At 54.4% G+C, this 18,967-nt stretch overlaps 3 protein-coding genes across 6 annotated transcripts; 1 reads left to right on the forward strand and 2 right to left on the reverse strand.

Annotated features, from left to right (window-relative positions):
• The first annotated feature begins 267 nt into the window (after window positions 1-267).
• Window positions 268-12,815, forward strand: ARF1 (ADP ribosylation factor 1). Its single transcript, XM_035554404.1, has 5 exons — window positions 268-459; window positions 8,760-8,939; window positions 9,620-9,730; window positions 10,391-10,515; window positions 11,234-12,815. Exons 2-5 carry the CDS (start codon window positions 8,792-8,794, stop codon window positions 11,393-11,395), a joined length of 546 nt encoding a protein of 181 aa, XP_035410297.1. The 5' UTR covers window positions 268-459; window positions 8,760-8,791; the 3' UTR covers window positions 11,396-12,815.
• Window positions 12,816-15,030: 2,215 nt separating this feature from the next.
• On the reverse strand, window positions 15,031-17,573 carry C2H1orf35 (chromosome 2 C1orf35 homolog). 2 transcript variants are annotated; one of them, XM_035554403.2, is made up of 9 exons: window positions 17,511-17,573; window positions 17,024-17,132; window positions 16,759-16,909; window positions 16,615-16,660; window positions 16,419-16,501; window positions 16,212-16,284; window positions 15,922-16,001; window positions 15,534-15,674; window positions 15,031-15,453 (listed from the first exon to the last, which is right to left on the reverse strand). In XM_035554403.2, exons 2-9 carry the CDS (start codon window positions 17,115-17,117, stop codon window positions 15,177-15,179), a joined length of 945 nt encoding a protein of 314 aa, XP_035410296.1. In that variant the 5' UTR covers window positions 17,118-17,132; window positions 17,511-17,573; the 3' UTR covers window positions 15,031-15,176. The 2 variants fall into 2 exon arrangements, with proteins under 2 accessions (XP_035410296.1, XP_035410295.1); XM_035554402.2 differs by having other exon boundaries at window positions 16,759-17,132.
• Window positions 17,574-17,662: 89 nt separating this feature from the next.
• Window positions 17,663-18,947, reverse strand: MRPL55 (mitochondrial ribosomal protein L55). 3 transcript variants are annotated; one of them, XM_035554401.2, is made up of 4 exons: window positions 18,845-18,947; window positions 18,357-18,451; window positions 18,073-18,280; window positions 17,663-17,937 (listed from the first exon to the last, which is right to left on the reverse strand). In XM_035554401.2, exons 2-4 carry the CDS (start codon window positions 18,380-18,382, stop codon window positions 17,791-17,793), a joined length of 381 nt encoding a protein of 126 aa, XP_035410294.1. In that variant the 5' UTR covers window positions 18,383-18,451; window positions 18,845-18,947; the 3' UTR covers window positions 17,663-17,790. The 3 variants fall into 3 exon arrangements, with proteins under 3 accessions (XP_035410294.1, XP_050565039.1, XP_035410293.1); XM_050709082.1 differs by lacking the exon at window positions 18,845-18,947 and adding an exon at window positions 18,601-18,638; XM_035554400.1 differs by lacking the exon at window positions 18,845-18,947 and having other exon boundaries at window positions 18,357-18,620.
• Window positions 18,948-18,967: the final 20 nt, after the last annotated feature.

The raw sequence follows: 18,967 nt of genomic DNA on the forward strand, positions 1-18,967 counted from the left end.
TTTTCCCACATTTTCTCCCTCTTCCCCTTTTCTCCCCCTTCCCCCCCTTTTTCCTCCTTTTCCCCCTTTTCCCTCTTTTCCTTTCTCTCCCCCTTTCCCCCCATTTCCCCCATTCCCCTCTCCCCCCACAGCCCCACCCCCACCGCACCCCCCCCACGCCCCGGAGCCGGAGGGGGCGTGGCCATGCGGTGGGCGTGGCCACGCCGACCGAGTGGGCGTGGCCACAGAGTGGGCGCGTCTCCATTCCCCCAAGCCCCGCCCCTCCCCATTCCCTCCGCGGGGAGGGGGCGTGGCCCCGCCGCTTCTCCCGTCGTGCCCCGCGCGGGGCTGGCACTGACGTGGCCGCCGAGCGCCGCCATCTTGTGTGCCTGGGCGGCGAGCGGCGCAGGGCGGGCGGCTCCGAGCGGCACGGCCCGGGGACAGCGAGCGCAGCGCCCGCGGCAGCGCCGGCCTTCCCCGGTGGGTCCCCGACGGCCCCTCGGCTTCCCTTCCCTTCTGTTTTTTCCCCCTTTCCCGACCGCGGCCGCCTCCCGTCCGCGGCTGCGGCCTGAGGGGCCTGAGGCCTGGGCGTTGAGGGGGGGCGGCGGGGCCGCCTCAGGCCGCGCACCCTTCGTTCCCTCACGGCTTCGGCGGGGGGCGGCGGGGCCGCTTCTGGCGGCCCTCCCCTGCTTCCCTCACGGCCCCGGCGCCAGGTTCCGCAGCCAGGCCGCGGGGCTGGGCCCGGGGAGCGGCGGGGCAGGGCCCGGAGCTGCCCCCGGCCGTTGTGGTGCCCCCTCCCTCCTCCTCCCCCCTTTCCTCCTTTTCTTCCTTTTTCTCTTTTTTCTCTTCTTTTTCTCTCTGGGGAGCCAAAGGGAAGGGGGAACCGCCTCGCCGCTCCCCCTACCGGAGGGATTAACCGGGCCTCCCTGCCTGCCCCACGCTCCCGCATTCCGGCCCCGCCCGAAGGAGCTTTGCCTCCCCTTCCTCTTCTTCGGAGGGGCCTCGGAGAGGTGGGGCCGGGGAGGGGGGGGCGGATGCATGTATGGATGGAGCTCGGGGGAAGCTCGGCGGAGGGAGGTTGTGCTCTGAGGGGCTGGCTGCCGAGCTGGGCGTTGGGGTGATGGAAGGAGCCTGCAGCCTGGAGGAAAGTGGTGGACATCCAGTGCTTGCGTTTGAAGGTCTGGGAGATCACTTTTCCATGGCATAGCAGCTCCCAGTGCGAGGATATTATTTAAAATACTTTTAAAAGGATTTAAAAATACTATACGGTGTCTCTGTAAGCAGTAAATGTGATGTTTTGGGCTGATAGCCTCCGTCCGACAAAGGGATAGGCAAGGAACGGGAACCTCTTCATCATTTGCCCCGTTACAGTGTGACAAAACTCAGCCAGGTCATAAAACTGCCCAAATGTTGTGTTTGACATTGACCTTGCTGCTGTGCTGCGAGGCTCCTGCCAAAGCAAATTCCACAGGTTGATTAGAGTTGTATCCAGAGGGCTTGTTTGGAAATATGGCTTGGTCAATAACTAAAATGTGAACTGTTTATCTAATACTTTGAACTTTGTTTTGCAAGCAGGGAGGCTGACAAATCCCCCTTGCAGCATATTCCATTAACCTTATTTTTCAGGGAAAGAAATCGAGTCAGGGTTTTTGTTCAAGGTCGTTTGGCAATGTGGTTATTACTATTTGTGCTACTGATTTGCAGCATTTATGTAGGAAAAAAAAGGAACTCCAGCTGAACTAGAGGATTGCTTCTTGGCTTTTGTTCCTGGATTTTGTAATCAGCTTGTCAAAACAAGTATAGTCGTACAGATATAGAAAGGAAGGGATTCTTTGAAACAAGGTTTAGGAGGCTGGTATGATGCTGCATGTTTCCTGTGTTTAAAACGCATCAGCGGTGCCCGAGAACCCTGTTGGACTGCTTTGTCTGTTGTGGTAATGACGTTGGGTGAAAGGGTGAGGAAACTTGCCTCGCTTGAACCTCTTACACTCCCGTGGCTCGCCGAGTTTACCGACTCCTCCGCTGCGGTAGCGCATCAGGTGTAAAAATGACTCAAGCAGATGTCATCCCCGCTCAGCACAGCCTCTCCTGCTCCAGCAGCTTGTGGCAGACACCATCGCTGCTGGATCGTACCTTTAGAGCCTGGAGTAGGGTTACAGTGCAAACACCTGGAGGGAAGGCGCTCCCCAGGGGGCTGAGGCACGATTTTGGAGGTTGCCTGCTGGTGAAATACAATCCGGAGCTGGAGGGGGACTGGGCAGAAGTTCTGCACCAGTGCTGAGAGGCAGAGCGGGGTAGGGGCTGGATTCGCGTCCTCGTCCAGCTCGTTGTGTTGTGCTCCTGTAACGTGGGTTAAAAATCAGCTTCAAGCAGCATTCGTGCATCTCGCTGAGGCGCAATTATCAGATAAACTATCAATTGCCTTAATTGGTGAAAGGAGAAGCTCACAACACGAGGTTCCAGCTGAATTTGCAGTGCTGTAGTTTAAAGAAAGCCCTTTCTTTTAATAAGAAAAGACCAGTTCAGATATAAAAGCTGCTGGGATGTGCCAGGAGGGACTTTCATGCTAGAATTCTTGCGGGTTTCAGCAGCCTTCCCAGGAATCAGTATTTCCTCACAGCTGGTAAGGTTGGTGAGCACGAGTTCGCTTTTTCTTCGAAGGAACGGTTCGATTCCTTCTGGAAATCTGTCAAAACTTTTGCTGCTGGGATGCCGTAGAGCCTGCGTTAGAGCTAGCACCGTCCTCTGCTGTTACTCCCTTTCCTTAACTGATGAGTAAAGAAGTTTATAATCAGCTTCCTACTACAGCAGCTGTTTTTTTCTGTTACTCAGCATATTTTTCTTTCTGCTTGCAAGTATCCATTTTCGTTTCTTCTTCCTAGCGCATGCAGACGTTGGAGGGCCGCGGTGCTGCTTCTGCTGATGTTTCAGTTCTAACGAACCACGTCTAACGCAGCTCTCACGCTGCTCTCGTACCTAACCAGCTGTGTAGGCTCTGCTTTGACATTTTCCCCCAAACCAAAAGCCGGTTTCGTTACCGGGGCTCTCCTGTGAGTTCTTGCCATTTCTAACATGAATGTTGACGTACTGCCCGGCTGCTAGGAAGGAGTAACGGGTCGTTTGGCTTCGCACCGAAGGTTTTTAAACTTGTGAACGGTTCGGCCTTAAACCGTGCAGGGCTTGTCAGCAGAGAAATGCTTTGTAATGCTCGCTCCCCCAGCAGCACGCCCGCCGTTTAACGGGGGAACGTGAAGGCAGGATCGAATTGGGGTGTCACAGACACGCTGTTGGCACCGCCTTATTTCCTGAGCAGTCTGCGGGGAGGTGATGGATGCGCTTTATCCAAAACCATGAACAGCGCCTGGCTGTGCCTTCAAGAAAATATTTTTCAGGCCAGATGTGTTTTCTCCTGTGTGTTGGTTCGCGTGCTTTTGAGTCGTGTATGATTCCTTAAAATAGGTTGAGATTTTGCGGTGCAACAGACGTAGCTCGTTCCCTACATCAAGGTGAGCGTAAGGTGACGGGTCTGGTTTGGTTTGTGACCTGCCCTCTGGCTTGCTCCAGACTTCTTCTTTCACTCCAACCCCTCCTTCAGGAGCGAGTTCTTGTGGTGTGTAGGAAATGGTCATGGCCCCAAAGGCCACCTTTAGCTGGTCAGTTCAAGCCTTTGGAGGCCAAATTCAGTGGTGCCTCTGCATGGCAGCATGGTTACAGGCCCCGAGCTTCTGTTCTACATGGCACTACAGCGTATGTATTCTACGCTAAGCTTCTCTGAAAGACACACACCAAATTTGTGCCCCCTGGGGACATCGGTTCCGTTTCACGCTTGGCAGAAGCACCGCCAATATGCAGTGGGGGGAACCTTCGCAGTGGTTGGGGTCCCTTAAACGCTCCCGTGGTTTTGACGGGTATGGCTATGAAGGCACGGGGACTTTTGGTGATATTTGAGTTCCAGATAACGGCCTGTTGATGGAAGAAGCCGGCAGACTCGTTAGCTACGCCTCTGTCTTCTGCTCGGTGCCTGCTGACCTGAGCATGGTCTTGAGGAACCCAAGGCACCGAAGCCAAATTAAGGCCCCGTTAACAGGGCTCCTTTGACACTTGGTCGTCTTTCCCTCGGGTCATCACGTGTGGAGGGCCAGCAAACAGCGCCTAAAAATAGCTGGATACGACTGGAGGTGAACAGTTGGGTACGGGGCCGCCCTGGCTGTGTGCGAACGGGGGTTGATCAAAGTGTTTATCAAAATTTTCAGCGACGGGGAACTTAAATCTGTGAGGAAATAGCTCCAGGCTTAAAGACCCCAGCCGTGCGTAGCTGCCTGTGCCTGCGGGGCTGAGGTGCTGTGGGCCCAGGTCAATCCAAAACCTCCAGCGAGGGTTTGTTCCTCCTTGGCTCGCTTCTCATGTGATTGAATCGCACCTTGTGTTGTAAGGAACAAGCTGCTGAGTTCATCTGCACTTCGGTTGAAGTTCTTCACCTGCTCTCATGTGTAACACCAGCAACAGCTGCTCAACCAGATTTTTTTTTAACAAGTTTTCTCACCTCCCTTTTACACGTGGCTGTGGTGATGTTTAGTGCCTATTATTTTGCTGCTTTTTGCGTGCTGAGCTTTTAGCATCTTCTAAAATGTGATAAAGCAGCAAAGATGATACTGGCCAGCTAGTAAAACCTGGCTGGCTTTTAAATTGATATTTCTGTGAAGTAACAAATGGAATTTTATTTTCCTGTGATGGATGTGATCAGTTTGGGTTGATCCCGGTTTAGGAATGACGGGCTTGGTTGTTTTTTTCTTTCAGTTAGAGATGGAGCTAATGGTTAGCCCAGTGGCAAGCAGTCTCCTCGAAACGGAGACGTGTTTGGGATGGCAAAGGGGCCGCCTCTGTCGGCGCACCAGCGCTTCTTGCCACAGGTCCCTCAGCAAACAGAACAAGGTCCGGAAAGAATCGGTAAGGCTGGAAAAGCCCTCCGAGGTCATCTGGGCCAGCCACCCCGCTCCCAGCACCATCACCCACTAAACCCTGTCCGTGCAAGCAGCCAGGGGACAGCTTTTTGATAACCCTGTAGCTGTAGTGTCCCCGCTCTGCTGCATGGGTTTTTAGGTGGGCTTTAGGGTTAGCACTACGAGTGGGTCCAGCTTTGCGATGCCACGGCTGCCCCTCGTGGGAAGGGGCACTGAAAAAAGATGGAAACATCCTCGGGAGGGAGGTTTCAGGGGTTTGATCTTCGTTGCTGCTGGTGTTCATCGGCTACAGAGACCAGGGTGCCAAAATGACCGCATGTAGCCGCTTTTTTCGCGCTGCTGGCAAAGCGTTGAGCGTTATTTTTTCTGCTTTGGAAGCCTTCTGTGCTAAGCGTTGGTACGTACCATGTACATAAATGTTTCTACACTGTCCTTTGCCTAACGAAACAACCCCTGACTTCTGTCCGTTACGGTGTGGTGAAAGGATGCTATAAACCTGGCATTCGCCCTAACTCCTGGCTTTGTGACATTTAACCTACGTGTGCTCAAAAAACTTTCTTCCAGGGGTGTAGAGCTGAGATCAAGCAGAGTTGTGGCCGTGCAGCTGCGCTTCCCGTGTCGTGCGGTGACCCCGTGGGCTGCTGCTCTGGCTCCATGAGAGAAGCGCTCTGAATAAAACAGCACTGAAAGGCATTAATGTGTGGTTTAGTGCAGACTGCTCCAGGAGGTTAAATGTTCAATGATCTTCGGTCTTCAGATGCTCCTTGGAGCTTTTATTTAACCCCCCTGCAATTAATAAAGGCAAATTCAAGCTCTTAGCACGGGCTGCGTCGCTCTAACAGGCACCGGGCTGCCTGCTCCGGCAGCCGCTCGGAGACCTCTTCCGAAGATGTGCTCCCAAGCAGTAAGCTTCTTGTCACGTTTCCAGGCGTTTCATCGGGCTTGTTGAGCCTCTAAAACAATGTTCAACAATCATTAACAATATTTAAGGAAAAGCGAAAGTTATTTTTGTATATAGAATACAGGTAGTATTTTGGCAAGTCTTTACAGGTGGGAAATGTTTGAAGATGCCTGAAAAGTGACAGGATCGCTCGGTAAACCTACCGGGGTCTTGAATTTCCCCATGTCTTCAGTGTGTGTATGTTCTCCTGGCCCAACTAACGGGCTGAAACGAAGCAGACTGTGCTCTGGGGTATGCTGGAAATGCTCGCACTGTCCCTTGGCTGAGCTGTGGTGGGAAGCAGCTCCAGCCCAGCTGCGGGCTCTGTCGTGGTGCTCACGTTGTTGAAGAGCAGAGCCCTGGCGACGGCAGGTCGGGATCTGGTGCTGGTGTGGCTGAGGATGTCCTCGAGGAGGAGGAAGGAAGTCAAGGGGCTTTTGCTCGTGGTATGAAGTGACAAATTCTGGCAGGGACGGTGTCCCAGGAGGGGTGTCGTGTCCGGAGGCATAGGAAGGAGCAAGGTTTCCTTTCCTGTGGCAGCGGACAAACACGGGCAGAGGACGGCCCTGCTGGTGGGGAGGATGGGCTCCTTCTCTGCCCCAGCAGCATCCGAAAGGTACCAGGTGGGACCCGCAGCACCTCGGGGAGCTCTGCACGGGGGCTTCCTGCAATGTTCTGCTGGTGGGGCTCGTGCCGTGCACAGCTCAGTCAGCACAGGCTGCGGCTTCTCCGAGGGTGGAAAGAGGTGGAGGTAACCGCCAGGATTTGCTCCTTCCCTGGCGGCTGCCGTTGATCCACGGCGTTTAATAACCTACGATGCTTTTAAGCACGCTGAAGAAAAAAAAAAAAAATCTATCACAGGGTTTACGAGGCTGCCTTCCAACAAAAGCCCTCAAACTAGTTCCGGTGGGTTATGGGAGCTCCGGTAACAGGTAAGGGTTCAGCCCTGACTATTGCTTGCCAGATAAAGCAGCGGATAGAGGCAGCGGGAGCAGAGGAAAGCTTGCAGCCTCCTCCCCCAGCACAGCGAGAGCTGCTGGGCAGGGAGGTTCGCTGCTGTGTGAGCGGCCTGGATAAACAGGGACTGGAGCAGAGCTGCCTCCTCTGCTTCCTCCTGAACTTTCCTGTTTATATAACCTCCACAGATTGAAGTGGCAGGTGAATATTCCCCATGGTGCTTCAGAAATAGGACGGAAATGGTTTAATACCAAAATTTTACTTCTAAACCTTTCACTCGGTTTTCACCCGCAGGCTGCCCTGTCTGGTTTAGAGAGGAGCTTAATTCTAAAGTCTCAATCCTGCTGAACTTCAGTCACATAAAATAAATGAATCTGACTTGAGTTCCTCCAGCAAGTCGGTGTTTGATGTCATTCAGGAACTTTGGAGTGGACTCTGGACCTCGCTGTGAGGCTGCTTTGTGCTGAGGCATGTGACTCGCTTCGTGGCACAGGCTTAACTTTGGGTTAAAAATTGTTTCCAGCAAACTTCCTGCGAGGGGCAGAACTGCGCGGGCCTTCCCCAGCGCTGAGCGAGGAAGCCAGCCTTGGGAAATCTGCAGCGCAGGGCTAGAAAGAAAAAGGCAAGATTTTGGTCTGGAGAGCACTTTTCAGTTCAGTATTGTTTAATTGTCTCACGCAGATACGCTGTGAGATACAGTTGAGTGAGAATTCTGTTTCAAGCACGCAATGAGCACAGAGTAGCTTCAGGAGCAGGTTCAGCATTCGCATTACTCCTTAAATTCTGACTTGGTTTACAGGAAGCCCAGCCCTTGGACGTTGCACGGCTTGGCTCTGTGCGCCCGTGCTGCCTGAAGCTTGGGTCTTCAGTTGGGCTCGGTCCGTTTTCTTCAAACTTACATCTGGCTTTTTATACTAAGCAGCAATAAAAGTGTGTAATGTCCCGGCTACATCTGGCTGTAAAGCTTTCGGGCTGATTTTCTCCTCTCGGGCGAGCAGAGCGACAGCTCTGGGTGGTTCAGACTCAGCAGGGGCAAGGTTTGGGGTGGAGAAGTGGTGGACCCATCGTCCCAGGGGCTCAGTGGCTGCTGGCAGGGAGAGGCGGTGTCTCAGTGCCTAGCCAGGGAGCTCCTGGTGGCATCGGTCGCTTGTGAGCAAGAAAAAGAGTTGGGACAGGGCGCTCGGACACGCGGTCTGATTTCGGGGTGGCCCTTTGGGGCCCCAGGAGCTGGACTTGATGGTTCTTTAGGGGTCCTTTCCAACTCGGGACATTCTGAGATCCAAAGTGAAGAAAGAAGCGTCTGTTTCTAACCTGGCTCTTTTGAAGTACTTCATGTTGGTAGTTGGATTTGGTAAAGAAGGTCGTTGGCGTTAATGAAAGTAATGGTGCTTACATTGTGTTCACCGGGCGTTTCCTCAGGGTTCAGGAGGAAGGAAACAGTTTGAGTAGGAGCGAATCCAAGCTGTACTCTGAGTTTCCTTCTCAAAGAAGGTGCAACTAAACAGGGAAAAGAGAAGAACGTGTTGAAAACTTCATTTAACTGCAGGACAATTACAAAAAGTTTACGGTGACACCTCAAATTACGCCTTAACAGGGAGACAAAGTATCTGACATGGGCAGTTGTGCTGCAAGCCAACAGGAATGGTACAAAACAAGTTAGAGAACAGCGTTTAATACTAAAATCCCTGAAAGAACATCTGAAAGCTTTAAAGCACTCAGAGCCGCATCGTTTTATGGGGGCTAAGTTTTGGTTTACCTGTTTGTTGTCTTGTGTTGCTTCAGTGTGGGGGAACAAACCCTGTGCTCTGGTCGGGGTGGCTGTCGGGGTTTGTATGGCCTGGTGCTCTTTTGGTGGCTGACTGTGCCCTGCTCAGAGCACGCCGTCGGTAACTCACGAGTGATACTGTGGTCTCTTTCTCTAGACTTCACTGGCCAGTGAAAACACATCTCAACCATGGGAAATATTTTTGCAAACCTCTTCAAAGGCCTTTTTGGCAAAAAAGAAATGCGTATCCTCATGGTTGGTCTGGATGCTGCAGGAAAGACTACTATTTTGTACAAACTTAAACTTGGTGAAATAGTAACTACTATTCCCACTATAGGTAAGACTTTTACGTTTATTTAAATGCTTGCGTTGAGGTTTGGGTCCTGTCGTTTGCAGCAGTGCCTTATCCCACTGTTAGCCCTGATGTAAAGGATGTAGTGCTGCACCCCCCCGATGTACGGGACTTGGTGCTGCGCCCTGACTGTTAGATGAACATGGCTAAAGCCATGCTATGAACAAATCTCTGCCAAATTTTCCGGCATGGGAGGAGATTACACTGGTTTTGTTGTTTTTTTGTTGCTTTTTTTTCTCCATTCCCTCCCTTTAGTCCCTTGGGGAATGACCCTTCATGGGCCGCAGCAGGTTGGTCTGCATGCCTCCTGCTAGGCACGCCGTGGCCTTGGGTAGTCGGCTGAGAACTGTGGATCTGAGCCTTGCATTATTTGTTCTCCTCAGCCTGGGGTTGCTTTTTGACATGTTTGCTCTGCATTTTGCAGCTGCTCGGGTAGCAGCCCAGCTGTGAAGTTCATTAGTCTAATTGGGGCAGGGGTGGTGGTGAGGGCAGAAGTTCTAGGGAACCCCCGTCCCTCTGTTAGGAGGGATGCACTGTGAGACTGCTTGCTTAAAGTAGATCTAAAGTTTAACATTTTTAGTAACGACACTGAGTGTGACTTGGTAAATAAAATAGGTACAGGCCACCGATGTTTAATCGAGACTTTGCCACAATTTCTATTTTAGGTTTCAACGTGGAAACAGTAGAATACAAGAACATTAGCTTCACAGTGTGGGATGTAGGCGGCCAGGATAAGATCAGACCGCTCTGGCGCCATTATTTCCAGAACACACAAGGTGAGTCCTGACACTTCAGTCACGGGTTTCCAGGATATAAAGTTTCTAGTGTCCGTACTATAATAATCTTGCCAGTTTCTTGGGGTGGTGGGGAGTACATGTTACGACAGGGTGTGTTTGTGTGCCGTGTGGCTCTTACATTAAGCTCATGCTTGTTTAAAGAGGGGTGGAAAGAAATGTAGAAATCAATCTTGTCCATCAGAATCAGAATTCACAATTTCTGCTCTTCTTCTGTATGCATCGTAGCTCTCAGCCTGCACTTCAAAGCAGCCTTCACTGCTTGTCATTTCCTACAAACATCAACAGCCCCGTGAGCTGAGAGCTTGTCACTTCTTCCACTGCTGCGCCTTTATAGTGTGCATGCATTAGAGCCCTGTCACAGGATTTCAAGAGTTGCTACTGATTGGGAAGTATCGAGTGGTTACGTAGATGAAGCACACGAGCTCCAAAAACGCAGACACGACGAACTGCTCGCTTTCACCAGCTCTCCACAACAGCAGGCTTTCTCTCAGACACGAGATTACAATAATACAAACTGTGTTTTTTCAGGTATATTGTTCTGCATTACTCCTCCTTCAAAGCTTAGCTCTGATCTCCAGCAGCAGGTGTCATTTGGCAATAGTAGTTGTATGCTTATTCTCACGATTTGCTTACTCCTAGGTTTGATTTTTGTGGTTGACAGCAATGACAGAGAACGAGTGAACGAGGCCAGAGAAGAGCTCATGAGAATGTTGGCAGAAGATGAGCTTAGAGATGCCGTTTTATTAGTGTTTGCTAACAAACAGGTATGCCCGAGGAAGGTGTCTTTCTGTAAGAAACCCCGAAAGCACGCGACATATCCGTGAGTGAACTCAAATTTGTGTTTTCAGCGTAATAGATACGCTCAGTAAGTGTCCGTTCAGCTTTGCTGAAGACAACCGGCCCTTTCAAACTCCTCTGTGCGTATCTGCAGGGCGCCTTCTGTAAGTGAGCTTACAGAGGGAAGAGCGTGCTGCTACGTCGCGTGTGCAGGCTCGGATGTGACGGGTGAGAAAGCCGTGCGAGCCTTTTCTAGGAACAGGAAAGGTGGACTATAAACAGAAGCAGTACTCAGCCGAGTACTTTGTGATTAAAAGCCGAGGTTAAATCATTACTGCAGTTGCAGAAAGCACTTCCTGAGTGGAAAGTGAATGAAAGGGCTGCGAGCTGTAAGCAGGCTGGGGGCAGATCAGAAGGGCCCGATGGCTTGAGCCAAGCATCAGCCAGTTTGCTCCTGTTTTCTGAAGGCAATATTTGGTGATGCTGCCAGCAGTGCTCCTGACTGTGTTTTTAAACCTTTGAAAACTTTGGTATAAGCAAAATAGCTTGAATATAAAATTAATTATCTGGGGTTTTCTGAAAGTTGAATTGAGAAGCCTTAGCTTTTTTTTAAAATGGATTTAAAGCTGATGATCAAATTGTTAGGAAGGTGGGCGTTCCTCCTCTGGTGCTGGGAGAGAAAATGACTCTTCTTCCTTCCCCCAGGACCTGCCGAACGCGATGAATGCAGCGGAAATCACAGACAAACTTGGACTGCATTCTCTTCGTCACAGGAACTGGTATATCCAGGCAACCTGTGCCACTAGCGGAGACGGTCTCTATGAAGGACTGGACTGGTTGTCCAATCAGCTCCGAAACCAGAAATGAAACCATAAACCTTCCTCTTCCCTCTTTTTCCACCCCTCCCTCTTATTTCCTCCTATTCGCCCTTCGCTTTACTCTAATGTGGCAAACTGTGCTACTTTGTGGTATTGAGTGCCGGAAGCTGTTTTCATTTCTTTTGTCACAGTATATATTGCATCATGCTGTAAATGTGGCAAATCCAAGCCTGAAAACAGTTAGGTTTCTTATTTAATGTAAATAGTTTTTGTTTCCAATGAGGCAGTTTCTGGTACTCCTATGCAATATTACTCAGCTTTTTTATTGTAAAGAATCAACTCACTGTTTAGTACTTGGAAGGGATTAAGTGGATTACCATAAGGGTTGCCAGTGGTCCTCGTGCAGTAGAGCTGAATACTATCCCGGTTGGGTTGTGAGATCTGTGAGATCCATTTTGGTGGCTGGTTTTTAACCTGAATTCTGTATTTTTTTAAAATAGTCGAGGAAAAGTAAAAACACTTCAACACACAAAGGTTTGACATAGCTTCTGCTGTTCTAGCTCTAATGCGGTGACTCTTGATTCTTTGGAACCGGTGAAGCAGCGATTGACACCCGGCTGGCTTCATCTGGTTAAAACACAGGTCGTAACTAACAGATCTCTGGCGCTTTCTGTAGCTCATCCTACGTGCTCACATTTGTTCCTGCTCGTTTCAAAGATTTGTCGGACCTGGTTTAGCTGAGCGCGCAGAGTCGCGCTAAACTTCTGACTTTTGGTTCAGGTGAGATTTACCACTTCCATTGAACTTGAATAATTTCTGGAAGTCACATTTTTAGCCTGTCGTATTTGTCGAAAAGTGTTTTGTACTTTTCTTGTGTGTAAACCACTCCAGAAGGCAGACTTTTCCACAGAAAGCACAGCCTGTACTAGTCCTAAGCTCTATAGTCGGAAAGTACTGTACTTAAGTAAGAATTGCCATGAAAAACACCAAACATCTATGTATAGTGTCTAGGGGGAAAAAAAAAAAGCATGAGAGTTAGGAGAGTCATTCCACTCTAGAAGTACTCAATCCCATTTTGGAACAATCCCATATCTGTATATGTGTGAAAACCCTTGGCATCCCTCATACTGCAAGGTTCAGATTTGCCATCAGAAAAAAAAAGACCTCTTTACTTTTCTTTTGTATTTTGATAAACACTGAAGAAGCTGGAGCTGTTAAACTTTAACTTGAGGAACTATCAGAACTGGTTTGTTTAGTGTTGTGGAAACCTTTATTGCTTTCAATACACGATTAGTAATCAACTGTTTTGTATACTTGTTTTCAGTTTTCATTTCGACAAACAAGCACTGTAATTAAAGCTATTAGAATAAAATCTCTTAACTATTTCATGTTTTTTATGCCTTGCTGTTCATTTGATCATCTTGGCAGAATCATAATGAAATACTTGTTGAATAAAAAGTTTCATGAAAGTTGCGCTGGTATCAGGGTGTTTTGTATCCCCTCTGTGCAGCAGTAGGCGTTAGGCTTTGCTGAGGGCCAAATTGAACCAGTACCGCATCACAAGTCCCATGAAAATTTACGAGCTCGCATTTACCAAATAATGCATTGTTCTAGTTCCTTTTTTCTTTTTTAAGTGAAGAAGCGGGCAGCAGCCCTGTGTGTCCTGGTGTTTGGTGGTGATCTGCTGCTTCTCGAGTCCTTGGAGGGCATCTATCAAGCTTCTTGAGCAGCCCCATCACCTCCCACAGCAGCTTCTTCCTTAATAATAGGCTCTGGGGATGATCTGCTTTTAAGGAGGCAGACTTTGTCCCCAAAAACTCTTTCGTTTTTCCCTTCCACAGTCTGCTCTGGCCCTCGGGCTGCCCTCCTGCCTTCTCCAGTCAGCTACAGCCCTGTTACGGAGGCTCGCTGAGTGCTGCGGTCGCTCTGCCCAGCTCCAGCAGGAGCGCAGGTTTATTCCGGGCTCACGGCCCCGGCTGTGTTCTCGCTCTCCGAGCTCGTCTCGGTAGCAAAGTGTAAACAGCGTTAGGCAAACAGCGACAAGGGATTACCAAACCCCGGTAAGTCAGGTTATTCCTCCAAAGCCCTTCGTCCCACCTCGCGTTTCAAGCTCTGAATCATGCTCTCTGCACGCCTCGCTGGGCAGGACGTGTATTTATTGCTGCTCGGCGAGGGACCTGAACCTGAAGGGCCATCACTGCCTCGGTGAGCAAAGCCCCCCCCCCCCCAGCCCCAAAAAGGGGGGTGCCCTGCCCTGGTTCGGAACCCTAACCCCAACACCAGAAGCTCCCGCCTGCGTGGGCGTCCCTAAAAGGTTTTGGGGTGAGGCACGGTGCTGCGGGGGCAGCGCAGCGACCTGACTGCCCCAACCTTAGCAGCTCCCGCGCCTCCGCACGCAGGGAGGGGTACGAAGAGATGTGAGCGCGCTGATGGTACCTGAGCTGGGGGAGGCAGCTCCAAAAGGGTGGGGGCGGGCTGAGGCTCCTTCACCCCCCTTTCCACCCCAAAGGCCTTTGCTGAAGGAGGGCGCGGGGAAGCCGGAGCACGGGACCGCAGCTTGGGAGCCGGGCCCCACGCTGGGATTCGCGCAGCCTTCGGGGGTTTTAAGTTCCCTTTTCAGCCCGGAGCTGCCGGGGCCGTGTTCCCGTTAACCCTCCCCGGGCAGCGGGGCTGCGCTGCACCAACCCCGCCCTGCATTGGGGTGCTCCCGGCAGGCACCGCTCGCCGCCTGGACCCCAAAAACCCCAGCAGGGCGACCTCAAAGGCAGCGAGCTCGGCGAGAAAACAGGCTTGGGCCTCCAGTGGATTCCCCGCAGGCAGCCAAGCCGTGGCTCCCTGAGCTGGTGAAGAGAAACAAGGGGGGTTTCTCCCACCAGCGGGGTGCCAACTCCACCCCCAAGAAGCATCTCAAGGGAATATCTCAGGAAGCAAAACCCCACAGCAGCGGGGTTACGCAGGCGCTCGCAGCCGGGGCAGCGGGGACAGAAGGGCTTTATTGCCGCTCGTCCCCCCCCGCGCTGAATGCGGCCCTTGTGCACGCACGGCCGGTCCCAGCCCGCGCCGGCACCCCGGCCGCCGGGATGACGAAGGCCCCGAAACGCTGCCAACCAGCACCGGGTGCGGGGCTTTTGTCCGCCACGAGGGCACGGAACGGCCCTGTCCTGGGCAGGAGAAAGGGCAGCGGTAATTAAACAAACGAGGCCCTTGTGCGGCCCTCGGTGAGAGGATCTGTCGATTTAAAACCCGCGCTCCTCCCGCGGCGCGTGGAGCACGTAAATCCCCCTGGCTGCGGTCTGAAGTTTAAAATCCTGGAGGGGAACGTGAGCGCGCTGCTCCCCGCGCGGGGGGGCAAAACGCCCCGGCCTCATCCAGCTCCTCCCCGTCAGCCGAGGGAGTATTTCTAATTCGGGCGGCTTCCTTTTTACCCAAACAGGCCGTTTCTCAGCCAAAAAAAGGCACGTCCATCCCTCCTTTTTTTCCGCGTGCCTTGCTGGGAAGGTGGTGGCTCACGCCCAGACCTCCCCAAATAAAGAATTAGGGGTCAGGGTGGGCGTCTCGTCGCAGCAACCTGCACCCGCTGCCCCCCGAAGAGCACCCACGGCATCGGGGCTGGGGGCTGCTCAGCCTCTGCCTCACCTTTATTTTGCAGCTCGTGAACTTAAAAAAGGGCTTAAAGAAAGAAACTCCCCTCCAGCCGCTTCGCCAGCGCTTAGTCCGGGCTGCGCCGAGGCCAGCCCGCCCCAGCCGGACGGCGCCAGCGGAGCTGTGACTTTAATTTAAAGAATAACCAAAAATATAAAACCTCTGGCATCTCTCCCCAGCAAAGCCCCTCAGTCACCCGACTCGGTGTCGCGGCGCTGCCTGGCCCCGCCGCGAGAGCGGGGAGAGCGGCTCCTGCTCCTCTTCCTGCCCTTGTGGCGCGGGGACGGGGGCCGGTGGCCGTCCCCGCTCCGGCTCCGCGCCCTCCTGCGGGCCGGGCGGCGCAAGGGGCTCCTGCCCGAGCCTTCCTCGCTGCCGGAGGAGGAGGAGGAGGAGGAGTCCGTGGTGTCGTGGCGGTGCCGGTGCCGTGAAGCCTCGGGGCGGTCCTGGGCTTTCCTCCGGTGGTGCCTGCGGGGACAGGGGGAAGATCAGAGCGGGGGACACATCGGGGACATCCCGGCCCCGCTGCATTCCCCTCGCCCCGTTACCTCTCGTCCCGGTCCGGAGAGGAGGCTGAGGAGGAGGGGGAGGCCGCCCGCTTGTGATGTTTGTCCTTTTTCTTCTCCTTCTTGTGTTTTTTCTTTTTCCTTTTCTTCTTCTCCTTTTTGGCTTTCTTGCCGCTCTCCGTCCTGCGGGGTCGGGGAGAAATCAGGCAGCACCGGCGGGTCCCTGCCCCCCCTCCACGTCCCTCCAGCCCCTTCCTCTGCCAAAAACTCGTCCCCAGCCCTCCCTCCAGGCACTCCCCCCGCGGGTCTCCCTGGTAAAGGAGACGCCTGCGGTGAAAAAGGGGTTTTGGGGGTGAAGCAGAGGTTTTGGGGGTGAATTCCCAGAGGTTTTGGGATTCTTGGGTGGCACTGGGACGTCCCCCGCCCTCACCGCTTCTCCTCCGCCTTCTCCTCCTTGTCCTGTTTCCTCTTGGAGCCGGACGCCTCGGGACTGCCGGGGACCTTCTGGTGCTGGAGGTTGGAGAGAGAAAAACGCGGAGCGAGTCCACGGGCTTGCCCAAAGCTCTGAATTGCACAAAAGAGGCGCTTTCTCCCTTTAAAAGGGGGAAATTAACTTTGGGACCAAGTTGAAACGCCCGCAGTTGTCGCTTCCAACCCCGCATTTCTTCCAAAGCATGCAAGGAGAACATGGGAAACGCTCGCGGGTCGGCCCCGACGTACCGTGAAGACGGAGAGCCCCATCTTGGCCGCCTCCTTGTCCTCCTTGGAGAGCATCACCCGGCCGGCGCTGCCGCTGGGGACAGAAACGTGAAAAATAATGATAATGATAAAAATAAATAAATAAAATAAACGTGAAAAATGATGATAATGATTAAAAAAGAAAAGGTAAAATGAAACCGCTCTGAAACACGGCGTCTCGGTGCCCACCTGGAGCTGCCCAAGCCCACCACCCGGTCCACGTCTTTCTCAGCTCGCTCCGCGCCGTCCCGCTTGCACACCTCGGCCAGGTCCTGCGGGAGAGAGCACTGAGTCGTGTGTCCCCCCCCTCCAAAAAAAAAACAAAAACAAACAGAGCTGGGGGGGGACACCCCAACCTGCAGGGACAGCGTGGGGACCCCCTCACCTCCTTGCTGAGCCCCGTGGGTTGCCTCTTCACGTTCTTGTAGCCCCTGCGACAAAAACACAAAGGGTGCTGGTGGGTGTCCCAAGCACTTATTTTGGGGGGGGGGGGGGGGGGGGGGTAGTGTGACGGGGGGGGGGCACTCACAGGGCTGCCATCATGGCCTCCTGCTCGGCCAGGCGGACGGCGGCCAGCTCCTCCTCGCGGGACAGCGGGGTGGCCTCCTTCTTGCTCTTGGCGTACCACGTCAGGTCCTTGCCCTTCTGCCACCGGCCCACCGGGGCCATCAGGGAGTTTCCTGCAGGGACACAAATCGGAGCGGGGGGAGGGGGGGGGGGCACGAGGCGTTCGCCCCCCTTTCCTCCCCCCGACCCGCCAGCCCCCCAACCCCAGGCGGTGCGGGGGAACTCACCCAGGTAGTTTTCCCTCTGTTTGTCCGTCTTGACATCCTCCCAGCTGAACTGGTCCTGGCCCCCTCGCACCCCGCCTCGGGACGAGCCGAACATGGTGCCGGGGGCGCGCTGCAAGAGTCAGCCCCCGTTTCACCCCCGCCCTGCCAGCAGAGCCCCCCCCACACCCCATAATTGAGGGGGGGGGGGGGCTTACAGCAAGCATACCCCCCAAAAAGCCCCAAACCCATGGGTGCAGAGGTCAGAGAAGGGAGAAAACCCTGAGGTAGTGCGAAGTGGGGGTTCTGCGTTGGCTGGGAGGGGGTTGGGGGGGGGTTACACGAGTTGGGGGGGCGGTCAGCAAGGCCCAGAAGCCCCGCACAGCCGGTGAGGAGGGGCAGCAGGGGCTGCGGCCCCAGCAGCACAACGCTGGGGGCTCAGAGGTGGTGGCAGGACCCGGATCCCCCCCCCCCCCCCTCTATTCCCGGTGTCCCCCCCACCCCCACGCACCTCCCGCGCCGCTCAGGCCCCGCGCACCCCGCAGCCCCGCCCGGGAGCCACCACCGGGGAGATAAGGGGGGGGGGGGGGGGGGGGAAGTCGGGCTGAACCACCGCGGGGGGAGCTCCCCTGAGGGAGATAAATAAAGCAAAACCACCCCAAATTCTCCAGGACAAAATATTATTATTATTTTTTAACACGTTGCTGTTAGGTCACAGTCAGTCAGCCGTCCCGTCTTGGCAGGAGCAACCCCGAGGTGCTGCCTCACTTTTTGCAATGAGCTTCACGGCGTCACTTTTTCCAGAATTTCTTGTATTTCTCCATGTCCAGCTTGTCGAAGGTGTCCTCCTCCTCCCTGGCCCTCAGTTTGGTGGGGAACTGCCGCCGCAGCCGGGCCTTCCTCTCCGCCTCGGGCAGCGTGTTGCTGTCCAGGGGCAACTGTGGGGAAAAAAGACATCAAAAAGTGACATTGGGAAGCGTCAGAGCATCCAACACTGGGTTTTGATCTTCAAATAAATCGATAGTTGCCACAGTGTTCCTCAGTAAATGGTTCTGGTGAGGTGAGCGCCTTACCATGAGGATCTTCTTGGGCTCCTTGTAGCGGATGTGGATGGTGGAGCCGTCGGTCCTGACCAGCAGCAGCGGGTACTGGCGGCCGTACGCCTGGCGCTGCAGGCGGGACACGGCCACCCGGTTGGAGTTGGCCTGGATGCAGGCGGTGTGCAGGCGGCGAGGCGTCGGCAGCCCTCGGGGCACGGCGTCGAGCTGCAGCAGCATGAGGCTGGGGAGATAAATTGGACATAAGTCAGCACCAGCCCTGCTGGGAGCCGTGAGGGGGCTGAAGGCTCCACGTTTACCTCAGGGATCTCCTCAGGGCTGCCATCGCGCCCCGGGCCAGGCTCAGGCACAGCACAGAGGTGTGAGGGGATGCAGTGCCACTCCCTCAGACAACCTAAGGACAAGGACAGCGATCACAGGGACAGACGAAGCCCCACTGAGCCCTGTTAACACCTCAGGGACGGGTTTAACCCCAACCCGTGCCCCCCAACCGCCGCCGCCCCCCTCCGCCCCTCAGCCTCAAGATGGCGCCCGCGCCCTCACAGCCCGCCGCCTCCAAAATGGCGCCCGCTCCCCCCGCACACCCGCACAATGGTTTGCCCCGCTTCCCCCCTCCCCGCTCTCCCCTCAGTGGTTCAGCCCAGGGTCGGCCCCGCCCCCACGCGGGGCGCCCCCTCCCCCCCCAGCTGCCGCCATGGTTCGGCCCTCACCTCCCCCCCCTCCAGCCCCCTCAAGGTACGGCCCGGCCCCCCCCGCCCAGCCCGCCCTCGTGGTTCGCCCCGCTCACGTGACCGCTCCGCAACAGCCGCCGCCTCCCCCTTTCCCCGGCGGGGCTCCGCGCGCCGGGACGAGGGGGCGTGGCCTCGACGGGATGGGCGCGGCCTCGCTCGAAAGGGGGCGTGGCCTCGCT

This window comes from Cygnus atratus, chromosome 2, assembly GCF_013377495.2.
Source record: "Cygnus atratus isolate AKBS03 ecotype Queensland, Australia chromosome 2, CAtr_DNAZoo_HiC_assembly, whole genome shotgun sequence".
Lineage (NCBI taxonomy): Eukaryota > Metazoa > Chordata > Aves > Anseriformes > Anatidae > Cygnus > Cygnus atratus.